At 37.5% G+C, this 15,877-nt stretch overlaps 1 protein-coding gene across 1 annotated transcript; it reads left to right on the top strand.

Annotated features, from left to right (window-relative positions):
- Nucleotides 1–6,465: 6,465 nt before the first annotated feature.
- Nucleotides 6,466–15,141, top strand: zgc:165520 (uncharacterized protein LOC571872 homolog). The gene is made up of 10 exons (XM_044346738.1): nt 6,466–6,815; nt 8,517–8,591; nt 8,690–8,789; nt 8,906–8,980; nt 9,497–9,567; nt 10,203–10,311; nt 11,270–11,343; nt 11,748–11,882; nt 12,474–12,584; nt 13,328–15,141. The coding sequence occupies exons 1-10, from the start codon at nt 6,786–6,788 to the stop codon at nt 13,403–13,405; spliced, it is 858 nt and encodes a 285-aa protein (XP_044202673.1). The 5' UTR covers nt 6,466–6,785; the 3' UTR covers nt 13,406–15,141.
- The last annotated feature ends 736 nt before the right edge of the window (nt 15,142–15,877 follow it).

Raw genomic sequence — 15,877 nt, 5'->3', positions numbered from 1 at the left:
AGTGGAAAAAGCACATTTAAATTTTGGGACAATGTATGTATTTGACATTATATTCATACATCAGACTGTACAACAATGACAATTTCAGTATTTGACATTATAGTCGCTTATGACGCTTCAAGTTGTGGTTGACAGTATTATATGTTACAGTATATTCATATGTCAGAGTACAAACATTAAATATGTAAGTTGTGAAAAACAGTCTTGAATCTGTGCTCTTGAAATTCTTCTTACAGTGATTTTAGCCACATAATTAACAAAGGTCTCTCCTCACATTTCTTTTCCAGAGTAATGTTATATAAGGAGTTGGCACAACTCAACCTTAAAGACAAACAATTCAGCTGAGATATATTCCACCTTTTGTGTGTAGGCTTGTGCATGCACTGTAGCTATGTTTGGCAAAATGCTGTGATGTCTGATTAGACAACCTACAGCTATCAATGTGTTTGCTGTATTTGTGATGCGTTAGTTTATATACTATTAAAGTAATATATTTGTGTGATGATTACCTCTAGTAAATATAGGATTGCACACCTCAGACGTACTCTCCTGCGTCTTGAAAGTTTCTGCTCTTGCTGGTATGTCCCATGTGGAAATAAGCGCACAAGCTACTGCAGTATTTGACATGTTTTCAAATCCTTATGGAGGATACAGATTTGGTTAGGCATTATATACACTTATATAAGCCTGGTATCTGGCATCTGACATTCTTAATGAGTTGATGGGATTCAGCTGGCATTACAGTTGATAGTTTGTGAGCACATCTAATTAAATTCAGCAACTGAATTGCTGATTAACAGTAAATAGATGAAATGACAATGGTCATCAAAGTGACAGAGTGAATGGCATAACAAGTCAAGGCTAAGGTCAATTCTTTCATTACAGTCAATGGGCAAGTAGCCTATCAGTGTGGCAAACAATGACAAGTGACTCATGGTGTTTTCCTGTGAATTGCGCTCCCCTACCAGGAGGCCCTTGAAATGTTTTTCAGGAAACCAAGGAAAATCATGTGCAATAACAACAACTGTGCAATGTGCCATTGAACCATTGGCTTTGTAAAGGGGAATAGTTCATGTAAATAGTTATGAGTGTTGTACTGTTTATTGTGTATGTGGATCCCCATTAGTTGTTACCAGGGCAACAGCTACTCTTCCTGGGGTCCAGTGTGTGCATGTGCCTGCCTGTGCTGTAAATAGTGCATATGTAATTGTAAATATTTTTATTTATGTGTTGTAAATAAATATTGTTAATATTTATGTTGTAAATAAATATTGTTAATATTTATGTTGTAAATAAATATTGTTAATATTTATTTACCTAATTTATGTGCACTTGTTTCATTTCAGCTCAGTGTAGAAATATACACCGATACGAACAACTGCTTTACTGCGCGCGTCTATGATGACACTGTTGACATGTCTGCCCTGTGACAACACTGGTGTTTTTAGGGGGCCTGCTACCACCCATGAAAAAAATCCTAGAGGAAACACTGGTCTGTGTTTTCTCAGTGGGGAGAGAGTTGTAGACTGTCAGCCTGCAGTGTTTTCATGCTCCTATTTCTATTGTAAACTACAGTACATCTAGCTGGGATTTTCAAGCAGTTGCTAATTAGTGGTTGATTTTGTTATAGTGATTCTGTGTGTTTTATCAGAGGGTAGAAGTTTAAAGATTGTGTCTGAGTGTGTGACAAGCCCTACTGTGAGCTGCACTTAAGTCCATCTCACTCCTTACTGAACTCTGATCCATTTTAGCATAATATGCGTGGGTCATTTGCCATGATGTATCTGCATTTGTACAATCTGATTTTTCTTGTGAATGCATTTTAGTCTAACAGGGCATTGTGTAGCCTGTGTGTCATTGAGAGATAGAGAGAGGGGCTTTGAGTCAATCTTCATCTCTCTGATTCTAAAACATGTCTTCAGACTGTCCTTGGCATCTTTGTTCAGGTCGTTGTCAAACTTGCAGTATTTTTTGATTGCAGATATCAATCCTCAGTACTCACAATTTTTCTCTCTGAAATGTTGTGCTGTGGAAGTTGCCTCAAAATGAAAATTCTCAAGTGATCTAAAGTACAAGTACCTCAAAACTTACTTAATCACAGTATTTGCACACTGTGCTTCCAAATATAGCTAATGATTAGCTGCAGTCCCAATACCAACAGCCCAGGGCAGCAAGTGCAAACTAGGACAATGTTAACAACTTCAGATTTATAGTAGCTATCGTTCTGTTGTGACAACAGATTTATGCTCACATCAAAAAGAGATAATGGCATATCATAGACACATGACATGACACTTGTTTCCTATGTATTTTCTTAGTGGACAGACATAAAGTAGCCTTCCACAAAGCTTATACTCTGATATAGGTACAGATCAGTACTGAATACTAAAGAGACTGAACACTAAACATTCACAGATGTAAAAGTTTATGTTAATATCAAAAAGTATTACTGCATGTATCAAATACATGACTTATCTTTCCTATATGCATGGCATACAAACAATAGCCTAAAGTCTACAGCATTCTTTAAGCTCATTACTCATTATACAGCACAGGGGAAAAGAAAAACATCTGACAGGTACTAACCAGACTTCTGTAAACAAATTCTGTATAGACTCATTCACAAATCACACAATATCAACAGGTGACTGAACAACCAATACATTAAGTGTAAGTGGAGCCATTCATGGACAGCTTCAGTGTTCGGGCAAACAACCTACAGCACATTATATGATCTGTTTGTTGCATTCTTGTTAAGAAAATAAATGCACACCACAGCCACAGAGAAACATTTAACCATCAGAGAAGAAACTAGCGACCAGAGACAGAGAGAAGGTGTATCTGACTCACGTTATCCGAAAGTCTTCTTTCTTTCATGGAGGTGAATTATGTCATATTTAATGTCCCACTGCATTTGTTGTTGTGTCGGCTATGTTGTTTGTTTGTCAGCAGAACTTGCTGCTAGCTAACCAGTCTGATATTGTTAGCAACACTGACAAACAAGCTAATTCTCTGAGGTGTTTCATTTTAATTAAGTTATTAACTTTCTGTTGCTGTGAGGACAGAGTGACTGACTTCATGGTTCACTTCAGAGTTTCTTTTCCAACGACCTCCATTCACACTCTCGCAGTGACAGCTTCTGTCTGTTTGACACTTAACTATTTTTTAATCAAAGGATGCAAAACACTTTTCATTCGGTTATATCATGTTTAACCACACTCACTGACTGACAATTAGCTGTTACAACCCAGTGGCGCTTTCACACACTGGAGGAAACTTAAAATACAAAGATTTGGCTGCGACAATAAGTGTCCACTATTTATTTGACAAAGAAATTTGTCAAATAGTGGAGATACACTCTGTATTTTAGGGGGCCACAGGACTGTCCTAACCCTGACCCCTGCCTAGAACCACCAGCAGTCAACGAATGACAAATGACAAATGACAAATGAATGAATGGTCTATCCCTTTTCAATACAATATCATAAATGGATTATGACAAGGTACAAATTAGTGGGTGCTGCATTCTGTAAAACATGTAGAATGAAATCAATTTAATACAAATCAATTAATAGGTTACGCACTGCACATTAGTGCTGACAAAAATATTAACTGGTTAATACAAGGTTGGCAGTTAGAGTGTATACTCTAAAATTTGCAATATATTTGCAGGCAGATGTCAAACAAAACTGTTAATCTCAAGGCCAATTAAACTCCATAAAGAGAAAGCAAAGTGTTTTTTTTCCTTTCCTTTTCCTTGACAGTAATTCATTTTGTCACTCTTCCAGTATGAACACACTACACACTCAAGACCTGCATAGAATTAGAATGTAGTCCGGATTTGGGACACAGCTTATATCTCATGTTTGTGTGTTGCTCAATACTCACTGAATGTCTTTTGACCTCATTCACAAACTTTCTCTGAAACAAATTCACATGAGGGTTCACTTTGGACAGAGAGGGACACAGAGGGGAGGCAGGACAGAAACACTGAGAGTCAAACAGGACACATACACACATAGAAGATTTGTTGAAATGAAACTATGTACTTAGTCCCCTTCATCAGCAGGAAATCCTAGTTATCGATGAAAAAAAAAAAAAAATCTAAACAATAGATACACAATATAAACAACTACAGCTGTGGAAATCAACCACCCCTTAACCCTGTGTCATAAAAATTATGTTAAAGTGGGCCTGAGGTGACTTTTTGAACCAAGCAGACTAGAGTTTTCATAGTTTTCATAGAGTTCAAAATAACTAAATTTAATCATTTAGATTCAGGATCTGCAGGCTTCCTTGGGAATTCGCCATTTATTGTGGTTTTGCTTAATAGTGTGTGGGGACGCTTATCGGTTGTTTACTGCAACTTTATTGCAGTGTAAGGATGAGACACTAAGATGTGGTGTGAAGAGAACCTGTGGTGAACTGGACAACTGTCTTGGTGAGTGACCAGAGTTAACTAATCACCACATGCAAGTAGCAGTGACTTTCTGTTTCAGTCGTTGTGACTGAAACAATACAAGCAAAAATTCAACCCATGGACCCAAAAGTGTGAAATCAGTGAGAAATTCAACTCATCACTCAAATATCAGTAACTCACATCTCTGAACTCCACCAGCTCCAGTTCTCCCAGCTCACTGACACAGTTGTAGGCTGATCCAGACTACAGGAGGATCTGGACCAGGAACATCTCTTCACTTTGGAACAGTGCTCTCATGGCAATCACCTGAAGACAGAAATCGTCACTAAGAGGATCTAACCATACAGTATGTGAAGAAGAATGAGTGTCTGCAGCTTTAAAACATCCATTTGAAAGTTTAAAACCAGAGGTGAGTGTCCACTGTTGCTTTGTCTATTAATTCCAATCACTCAACATCAGTTACTGTCTGGTTGTAAATGCCTAAAATAGATCACTTGCCTGTTTATCCAATAGTGTCTCATCTCACTATACCAGGGCTACGCAAGCCAGCTTCAGTTGATGGTACTTCACGATGCAACTGCCTTACAGACCATGGCTCAAAGGGTGGGGGGGTGGGGGGGTGGCGTGTCTCAAGTGGAGAGTTTTGGAGGAAAGCTATAATCAGAAACCAATGAAACCTAATTTCCTTCATGTGACCATAGGCAGGGACACAGAAATTTAATTTAAGGAGAACAAAGGTGGAGTAATGAGGAAGAGGAGTAAGGGAGAAGAGATGAGGAAGGAAAGAGAGAGTTACCATATGGCTCTTCCCTAAACTTGCAAATGCAAAACAATACTAAGTTTCCCTTTTTCCAATAGATTTTATTGAGTTTGCCAGTATAATCAATCTCCCACTGCAGAAACTGTAATACTGAGGTTAACCAACCTTTTCCATGTCAAAGTGAACAGACACAGAGAAGAATCCCTGTCTGCTCCAAGAAGTCTGTTTAATGACACATTATGGCTATAAATATAATGATATATATAATGAAATAAAGTGGTCCTGTGTGAACATGGTGCTTTTACAAAAATATGATAATCCTATATCAATGCTGTAAAATTATGCTGTAATACAGCCGATCAGGATTCAACAATACACCCCGCTAGCACCCCTTAGAGGCCGTGAAGCTCCTTACATTCACCTGGTCCAAACATTGCCAACGATTTGCCACCGTTTCCCTAAAAGAGGTTAAAACAGAAAAAATTACGCATCTTCCGCCTGTTTTTGAATTTCTTTTTCACTTTGACTTTTTTTCTGCACTCCTGCACTCCTCCTCTGCACTCCTCCTCCTCCTCTGTTTGTTGTCCTGACACCAGTCCTGACCTATAGCCTTACACAGTAGCTAAATGCCTGGCCAATACAGTGAAACGTCACTGAAAAGCAAATTCCGCCCAGTGTTGGATTAAGGTATGGACGCACAGCCTCGATTTTACTAGTATGTTTCTATTGATGTGGAAAAACATGTACCTGTATCTTCTGTTCATACGTGACAACGTGTTATGGATGATATGCTACGACCTGAACAAGTTAATTACAATCTGAATTTTAGGGGAAAAAAATATTGTGAATGAGTCAAAATTAATCAAAATAGAATGTTTTAGTCCTTTAATGTTCAGCCTTTTTTACAGGAAATGAGATTACTTAAATATTTGTTGATTACATCTTTTAATTGTGAAGATCTGACGGCATTTATATTGCACAACATAGTAAATGGAATATTTGGATTATTTAGCATGCTGGAAATGTTGTTATAGTCTACTGCACATAATTAACACACGTTTATTATTTTCCATATAGCTTCCTCATAAATTTAAATTCAAATTCCAATAAATTATAATATGTAATGCAATATTTATGTTGATTTTGTCGGTCATGCTCAATTTCTCTTTGTACGTTGTAGACTATGAGCTCATACCCAGCTAAAGGCTACGTGGGAGGGGTGAGGGGGGGGGGAGGTTTATCCTGAACTACTGTCCTAATCCGTTCTTAGAGGATAGAGGCTTAGTGGGACCTCAGGTTGGGTTGACCACAAATACTGCCTTATAGAGGACACCCAAACAACCAACACTTTCTATTCATGTGCAGTTTCGATATATTCATTATTTTAACTCAGCTACATGCCGGCGGCTTTTTCTCTGAGTTTGACAGTTGTCCGGTCTCATCTCCTGGATTAATTGAAGGAGATAATCATTTCCTCTGGGCTAATTTGGAAGCCATTTTAATAGCTGTTATAGGCTAGATCATTGTTGTCAGAAACCTGTGAGCCCGTCTTTTTTGCTCATTTTATTTATTTATTTATTTTATTGGAACATTACATTTCTCAAGATGAAGGATCGATTGGCGCAGCTGAAGGAGGTGGGTAGAGTTTTATTGTCATATATACCCTGTGGAGCACCTGTTGCTAGCACAGGCCCTAATGCACCGTCTATAGTCTGTCATCAATTTTCCATTTACCATCAGTAGGCTCCTGTGTCTGTGAGGGCTCTACTACAGATAACTTGTATCCAGGTACAATTTAATGTTCGTCATTCGACGTCTTTGCTATGTATATCATTAAACAGTTGCATATTTCAACAAATAGGCCTATGAACACTGCCTTCAAAACATTGTATTAAAGATTTGCCTCTATGCAAATATATAAAACATTAAAGTTTGTTCCATTAAATTTCATGAATATAAATAATTTACAAATATTTTAAAATAGGATGGTCCATATTCCTAAAGTCTACGGCATCCATAATGTTCAGAAAAAGCTTGTCGTGTTATTAACCTATAAATATCTCCATATAAGCAGTTAATAGTATGAAATCATTTGATTGATTAGTCTCATGCGAGAGAAGGCAGTTGCGCGTGCAAGGTATGCTGCATATTTATTTAACCTGCAGTTGGACTCCCGTGACAGTGGAACGCACGTGAACGTCACACACTGGTGGAAGAAGTATTCAGATCCTTAACTTAAGTAGAAGTACTAATACAGTAATGTAAAAATACTCCATTACAATTAAAAGTCCTGCATGAAAAATCCTACTACAATAAGTATTATGAGCTTGATGTAGATAAAGTAAAAGTAGTGGTTTGGTCCCTCTGACTGATATATTATCATATATGACATTAGATTAGTAATATACTTAATACTGAAGCATCAGTGTGTAAGCAGTAGGTTACTGTTGTAGCTGCTGGAAGTGGAACTAGTTTGAACTACTTTATATACAGTCAGCTAGTTTAGTCCAGTGGTTCCCAACCTAGGGGTCGGGCCCCTCCAAAGGGTCAGCAGATATATCTGCCGTGAGATGATAGCCGAGAGAAGAAACAAGAAAAAACAAAGTTGCGATACACAAATCTGTTTTCACTTGATTTTTGGTGAAATATTGGATCATTTGAACATTTATTGAAATGAAACCATGTGAGAAGTTTAGAGGGAAAATCACTATTCTATCTATTAATATATAATATTCTATCACTATCGACTACACACTGCTTTTTGTAAAATGTCAAAAGCCAAAAAGGTTGGAAACCACTGGTTTTATCTTTAACATTGTGTTGTTTTTTAAAAGCTTGTTATATTATCCATTGAGTCAAATCTTCATCTGAAAAGTAACTAAAGCTGTCAAATAAATGTAGTGGAGTAGAAAGTACAATATTTCCCTCTGAAATGTAGTGGAGTGGAAGTATAAAGTAGCATCACATAGAAATACTCAAGTAAAGTATAAGTATAAAATTGTACTTAAGTACAGTACTTGAGTAAATGTACTTAGTTACTTTCCACTACTGACATCACATAGTAGCTGCAGATGAACTGGACCACTGTCACAGAAAACCGCAGCTATGTAGCTTTCTTTAATGCATAAATCATTTTGAATGGGCTGTAAACTCGGCTGCACAAATATATTGTAAATAGAATGTAACTTTAGGGCCCTTCAAAAAAAGTTGTAATTTGGAGTATACTAAATGTACTATAGATATTTTGCAGTACTTGTTCGTTTCTGTGGTGGAGGTTTGTTCAATACATCCTCAAGTTCAGTCTTGACCCCTTTTTAATGTTTGTATGTGTAACAGAAGAGTGATGGTGGAGGCGATGACATTGAGGTTCCTGTGGAGAACGAGGCTTTTATGGATGATTTCTTTGCCCAGGTATTCTGTTTCTGTGTCTGTCTGTTTCTCACACTTCGAAAAGAGAAAGAGAATTCATGTCTTGCTCAATGATCTGTTTATGTGTGTGTGTCTTTCAGATTGAGGATATTCGTAACAGCATCGACAAGATTGATGAGAGTGTCACAGAAATCAAAAAACTCTACTCCACCATCTTGTCCGCCCCCACATCTGAGCAGAGTAACTGTGTCTGACACACACACACACACTAACACAATATTCTCCAGCCTATTATCTGTTACTTTCCATTATTTCTGAGATGTGTAATCTACCTCTGCTCTCACTCTCTCTTTTAGAAACACAAGATGACCTTGAAGCCCTCACCAATGAGATCAAGAAGTCAGCAAACAATGCAAGAAACAAACTCAAGAGTCAGTATTTGCTCTTTCTACTTACTTTTTGGACTCACACTGCCTAACCACATTAGTGGAGTCAAAACAAATCGATGGAGGTATAATCATCCAGATGAACCTATAATTTATTATTGATTTTTCACATTGCATGTACTTTTGAAAACAGCTATTACCTAAAAGATTATAGCACAATATTCAAATCTCCCTCTGTCAGGATAATTCACAGACCCTTCTCTTTCTATTCTATTCTATTTTTTTACCTTTAACAGAAAATAATTATACTATACCATACCACTAATTATAACATGATAAAGTGGGTATAAACAACGGAGGGGATGAAAAGTGATTTTTTTCTATTTCTTCTGCTGTTATGTTTCTGAAATAGACAAATTTGAAGAATATCTGTGGCTAGTCTCCTGAATCAGTTTCAACGTAACAACAGAATCACAGATATTGTTCCCTGTCTTTTGTCTGTGTGGCTGTGCGTGTGTGTGTGTGTTCGTGTGTGTGTGTGTGTGTGTGTGTGTGTGCTAGGTATTGAGCGCCAGCTTGAGTCAAACACAGATGAGAGGGCTTCAGCTGACCTCAGGATACGCAAGTCACAGGTCAGACAACACAAACAAAAGTTGACTTGATCCATCATCTTTATGGAACTGGAGCTACACATTCATTGGAGTTTACACATTCTGAAAACTGTGATTTTCTGTTTTTATTTCATCTCTCATGATTTTCAATGCATCTTCAAATTCTAACACAAACCACAGAAAATACAAAGGTTGAATTGTAGGATCAGAAGAAGGGAAACAACTGGAGAAAACTTTTGATTTACTGTGAAACTGGGTTTCTGTTGTGTGCACTATGTTCACTTTCTTATACTGTACAGTCTTCACCTATTACATATATCATGTTATGTACTATGTGTCATATTAAATGGATAGCAAACTGTAAGCTCTGACGGTGTATTAGGCTACATTTTCCTGCACTGTGGCTTTTCAGCACCATGGACAGCTAATGTATGAAGTTCTTATCAGCACTGCTTGCTTACACATAAGTACAAATTATTTTTTAATTATGATTGGAGAGTTTTAGTGTATCATGATGGTTTAAATGTTGTTGCACCTTACACCTTGACATAAATAAACATTTGGAGGGAACACTCAATACTTTTTTAATGGTTTGAAATACCAAAACACAACATTATCCTTAGTTAACAGATCATCAGCATTTTTATTCTCCCCAGCATGCTATCCTGGCTAAGAAGTTTGTAGAGGTCATGACAAAATACAATGAGGCTCAAGTTGACTTCAGAGATAAGAGCAAAGGACGGATCGCCCGACAGCTGGAGATCAGTGAGTTGTAGTTGCTTATTACATGGCATAATCAGATGAAAGGATTGTTTTTGAACTTTAAACTTGTTATGGCCAGTGGAAGTATTTCTTCTGATGTCCAGTCATGCAGAGTAATGGGTTTTAACCAATGTGTCCATGGTGTTATGAACCATTTGAGACATAAATGATCACTTTTCACATTATTTAGTTGCTAAATATGTCATAGATGGTGTTAGTACCACTTTGAATGTGATGGGCAGTCTGGTGGGTCTTCTTATTACTCATTGTCAATCATAACAATGTTGTGTCAACCTGTAACAGGGCACGGACAAGAGCGACGTAGTAGATAGAGCAATTTGTTGATCGACAGAACATTAATTTGCTACTATTTTGATAATTGATTAAATGTCGAAAAGGTTGTTGACAAACCACTCTCTACAGGTCATAGTGAAGAAAAGTGCCTTCACCACTTTGGACACTTTGTGTAGCTGTTTGGCATGATATTCTAACATGTAGTAGTCAGGTTTAACCTAATTTTTTTCATGTGTTCTAAACACTTTTGATAATTTTGTTATAGTCAAGTGTGAGACACATGCCAGGCTGTGATACCGCTTTTGCCATGTTAATGCAGAGATCTGGCTGTTTTAACCATATCTCAGTGTTTTTAAAATGGTACAGTACTGGTACCCATATGGGTCAACTTATGCCTTTTCATAACATAAAAAGTAAGTATGACTACTTACTCAGTGTGAGGACATAGGTTACCTCACAGACAGTATGATAACCTGGAGTTTTCATTTTTAAGTTTTGTACCTTGTCAAACAACTCTGCTTGGAACACAGCAGTGTTATCCCTGCTTTTCAGATGTCAGGGAACAGACATTGTTTCTTTGTCAGTCTGTCTTTACATGCTATATTTAAGCTGCCCTGTCAGTTGTAAACAGATACACCTATATAACTGTGTTTTCTGATGATCGTAGCGGGGAAAGCAACGACTGATGATGAGCTGGAAGAGATGCTGGAGGGAGGCAACTCAGCTGTCTTTACTGCTGGGGTAAGACTGACTGTATGGATCTGTATATATGCACAAAGGCAGGACACAATAACACAGCACCTCTACAAAATAATGCAATTATTCATTATTTGCACTTGCATTGCAATAAAAAAACACTGTGGTAACGCTTTTGTTAGGAATATGTCACAGATTCAGCTGTAGTGCTATGCTGGATTGTGTTACACTGGAAAGTGTACATTCACTTTCCTATTTACACAGCTGCAGAAACTGCATGTCATCATGTCATCAGTTGTAAATTGTTCTCTTATGATCTGCTGATCAGATCTTTTTTTTTAATTTTTTTTTTTTTTTTTACCATATTCTTATTCTTCCACGAACCTCATATTGTCTCTCTTTCATCTGTTTTCTTCCTTCTTTTCACTTTACACCTGCACCCTCTCCAGATTATGGACTCAAAGATCAACCAGCAGGCCCTGAATGAAATTGAGGCTCGTCACAAAGACATCATGAGGTTGGAGAGCAGCATTAAAGAGCTCCACGACATGTTTGTTGATATTGCCATGCTGGTTGAGAACCAGGTAAACACACACACACACGTGTGACAAACCAGTGGGAATTAAAACAAATTTATGATTTAAAAAGACAACTCTACAGTAAAATGAGGACTTATTAATGGAGCTGCATTAATATTATACAGCATTCCAATTTTGACACAAGAATATGTTGGAATGTGTGTTGGATTAATGGTGGTTGCTCTTTTTTGGGGGGCATTTTTATGCCATTATTAGACAGCGACAGTAGAGAGATGACAGGAAACACAGAGAGAGAGAGATGCAACTAAGGTCTACAAAGGACATCTTATGCACTATGTTCTCTGTTTATTCAAATGAAGTTGGGAATCCTATACTAGATATACACTGATAAACAGCAAAGTGTGGTGTTTGATTTTTAGCTATTGATAGCAGTCATTTTACCTAGCCCTCGGATTGTTTATCATTTAATGATATCAGATCCACTTAGTAAACTAAGATAAACAGTCAACAGTTAAAAGTTAAAGTAATATATGTCAAATGTAGGCGTGCCACTTGTTATCATCCTCCTTAGCTAAGAATAATATCTATCTGTCCATCTACTCTTCTGTCATTATTCCATTTTGTCCTGCCCTTCAGGGTGGCATGATTGACAGGATTGAAAGCAACATGGACCAGTCGGTGGGCTTTGTAGAGAGAGCGGTGGCAGACACCAAGAAAGCAGCCAAATACCAGCAGGAGGCACGCAGGGTAAGTTTGGACTGGTTCAACAGTGGCATACATGTAATGACTTGTTGAGATGCTTTTAACATTCCCATTTCCAAATATAGTATAGTATAATAGTGTATATGTGATATGGTAATGTCTAACCAAACATAACAATATCAACCACAAGCTCATGATCAAGTGAGGAGTTGCTTCCACCCATGATACTGTAGGTTAATTGTTAAATCTGCAGAATGATTTTTGCGCAGGAGCCCAAATCAAAATGTATTATTTTTTTTACAATCAATATCCCTATACTGGTCTACAGATATCTCTTTATGGCAGAATTCAGCCCATCACCCACTATGTGATATCCCACATCAGTTGCATGTTTAAACCCAACTGATTGTCATGAGTGACAAAGTCAACTTTGTCACTCATGACAGTAAGAGAATAAAGAATGTTGATTTGGCTTTGGGTAAATCTTTGCTCAAGCTTGGTCTGGGGAGTCAGCTCAACTTTTGTCAGTCTTCAGTCCTGACTTGGTCTTAACTGCCTTCTGAACTCAGTTATCTGATCACTCTTGACTACAAGTCTTGAGTTGTAGTGAAATTAAAAAGGCATCATCTGGTGCTTCACCAAGACTTCTCTTTAAGCAGAGCTTTTAAATGTTCAAGGCTTTTGTGTGCCACACCAACATATAGTACCTTCTTTGTTATGGCTTCAAAATGATAATTTAATATCCATTTTCTTTCTGTCTCTGCATCCTTTTTCCTCCTGTTCTCAAGAAACAAATGATGATCTTCTGCTGCTGTGTGATTTTGGCCCTCGTCCTTGGTTCATTTGTCTACAGCTTCATCAAATAAACACCCTGAATGAGGCCACACACCAGCTGAGTGCACACATTACAGGATGAGGCAGAGCAGAACTTTTCTAAGATAGTCACAAATTAGAGCTCAGGCTCAGTTCACTGTCGTCTCACTTCATTGAAAATAGAAATAGAAGCTGCAAGTATTGGCATGAATTAATTCTGTTATTCCTCAATAGGTTAAGACAACTGTCTGTTTTTAAAATTTGAATTCAGTTTCAATCCAATTTCTGGATCTGAATCCAATAGAACCAGGGCTGTAGTGGAGGCTAAATGCATGTAAACACCTTTTACCCACCTCTTAAATTCTGAAATGGCATTTACGCAGACTGTCCATCACTTTACAGCTGTTAGCTCAGACTGGCCTCCTACTGCAGTTTCTGTTGTAGCTACTAGGAGTGCTTGTTTTGTTTTCTGTTTGAACGCTGAGACACTGAAACAGCTGTTAACACGGAGCGACCAACAAACCACCACTCACCTATTCTACGCGGGTGTTTAAAACAAACAAACCCTCCATGCTGAAGCTATCAGGCAGACTGGAGCTGCTTTCATTAGCAAACAAATAAATCAGAGTTTAGAGGATCATAACTGACATGTGCGGCATTAAATAATAATGTCAGACAAAAGAACAAAGTAAGAAAAAAAAGTAGCAAGCAAAAGCTCTTCAGCTCTCTTTCAAGTCCTTTAAATTTACATTAGTGTTGTTCAATATGACAGATAGTTTCAGTTTACTGATTCATCATTCACCTGATTCATCTATAAGTCAAATTGTTGTCTTGATTTGGCTTAAGTTTAAGCAAATGAATTCCAAACATTAATCTACATTCAAGACCATATAGAGGGTGTGAAAATCAAGGTTTATCCATCTATCCATCTGGCCTTGCAGCTGTGATAGAGTAGCTGAGGTATGGAACCTTTAAGTACTTTGGAGTTTACATACCCAAAAAATATGCCCTCCTTGTATATTAAGGTTTAGTCAAGCTTTATTTACCACTACAGCCCTGAAAAAAACCCACCTTTTCCTGAAATGTATTATAGCATTTTGACTGGCATAATATCAGTATTTGATTAGCTGTTGTATTCTCTTACTATTGTTCCAAAGACAGTTTGCAAGCAGTAGACACATCCAAGAAATAATTGCAAATGTATAATTGATGCATAATAAATGAAGTTCAGTGGTTTTGAATGACATGACAGTGTACTGACCTCAGACAGATCTCCCTGCAACATGACTGCATCACCACCACACTGCCCACCATGATGCATGTCTATAAAGTCAGTATCATAAATATTGCAACAGTTATTGCTATTCTTTTGTACAATTGTTAGCTATTTGTGTTTTGATGTGGAAACCACACCACTGTGCCAGTACTTATGCTATCGTCTGCATTTAATGATACAATTCATATCATGTTGTGAAGAGGCACCTGCTATAACTCCATAGTAGGTCTGTAATCAAATCACTTTTCAATTTAATGAGGGAAGGAAGTGTCTTTTCTAGAAAATCACATTGGAGTTTTGACGTTGAACTGATTAAAAGATGATTGACAATAGATACTGTATGACCTAGGAATAGAAGTCAATTCTGAAAGTATTAGATTAGAACTAGAAATAAACACAGTGCTAATTTGATTCTGTTGACACTGCCTTGTGGGTGTTTTACTGCTCTAGGTCATTGTTTGTGTATTTATTAAATTATTAAATTTATTAAAGATTGCTTCCATTTTTAATATGCATATGTGTTCCCCCCTCTTTCTTAAAAGGACCACAACTCTGTTTCCAAAGAAGTCATTCTTGTTTCATGCCATGGCTTGACTGTTGGTTGATCTTTCTATCCTCTTTGCTCTAGATCCACAAATGCAGTCAGCTACACTGCAAGTGTACACTGATACTGCACTGCAACTCACTCCTGTAGTTTCAGCCTACTTCTAGCGCATATTTGGATTTTATCTTTTGCATGCACCAAATTAAGCCTTCATGAAACTAAAATTGCCCTCAGGCTTGTCCATATAGATCAGCAACAGAAAATATCATGTTGCTTCAATTCAATATTTTAATCTTACTGTACCTGGTGAAGGCTTTGGTGTTTCTTATATTGATCCATGCACCTGCTAAGAATTCCGTGAATGTCATGTATGGCTCATGCTGCCTTTATGTGCTCCGTGAAAATTTGTTCTCACATCCAACATTTGAAACAAAATCCGAATTAAACACCAAAATTGATGCCAGACTCTTCCATTTAGGAACTGAGCAAACAACTACTTTGTACTGACAAAATTAAATGGATAACATGAACATGACATCTAGGTAATGGGACTTTCCACTTTTAATCTAGGTTGTTCATTTAACCTATATGTTTTTGAATTGAAAGCAGGATTCCCTACATGACAGCAGGGGGAACCCATTTTCTCAGATGGGGTTCTAGACGGCTGAATGTTGACAGTTAAAAAACTCCTGGGCCTGCTATGGT

This window comes from Thunnus albacares, chromosome 3 (assembly GCF_914725855.1).
Source record: "Thunnus albacares chromosome 3, fThuAlb1.1, whole genome shotgun sequence".
Classification (NCBI taxonomy): Eukaryota; Metazoa; Chordata; class Actinopteri; order Scombriformes; family Scombridae; genus Thunnus; species Thunnus albacares.
The sequence above is the reverse complement of the archived record's forward strand: the minus strand, read 5'-3'. Positions and strand labels throughout refer to the sequence as shown.

Bases quoted from the DNA above. Each gene is read 5' to 3' on its own strand.
- zgc:165520 (XM_044346738.1), top strand. From the start codon at position 6,786: ATGAAGGATCGATTGGCGCAGCTGAAGGAG. The intron at 9,568-10,202 runs GTCAGACAACAC...TATTCTCCCCAG, and splicing joins TCAGGATACGCAAGTCACAG to CATGCTATCCTGGCTAAGAA. The intron at 12,585-13,327 runs GTAAGTTTGGAC...CCTGTTCTCAAG, and splicing joins ACCAGCAGGAGGCACGCAGG to AAACAAATGATGATCTTCTG.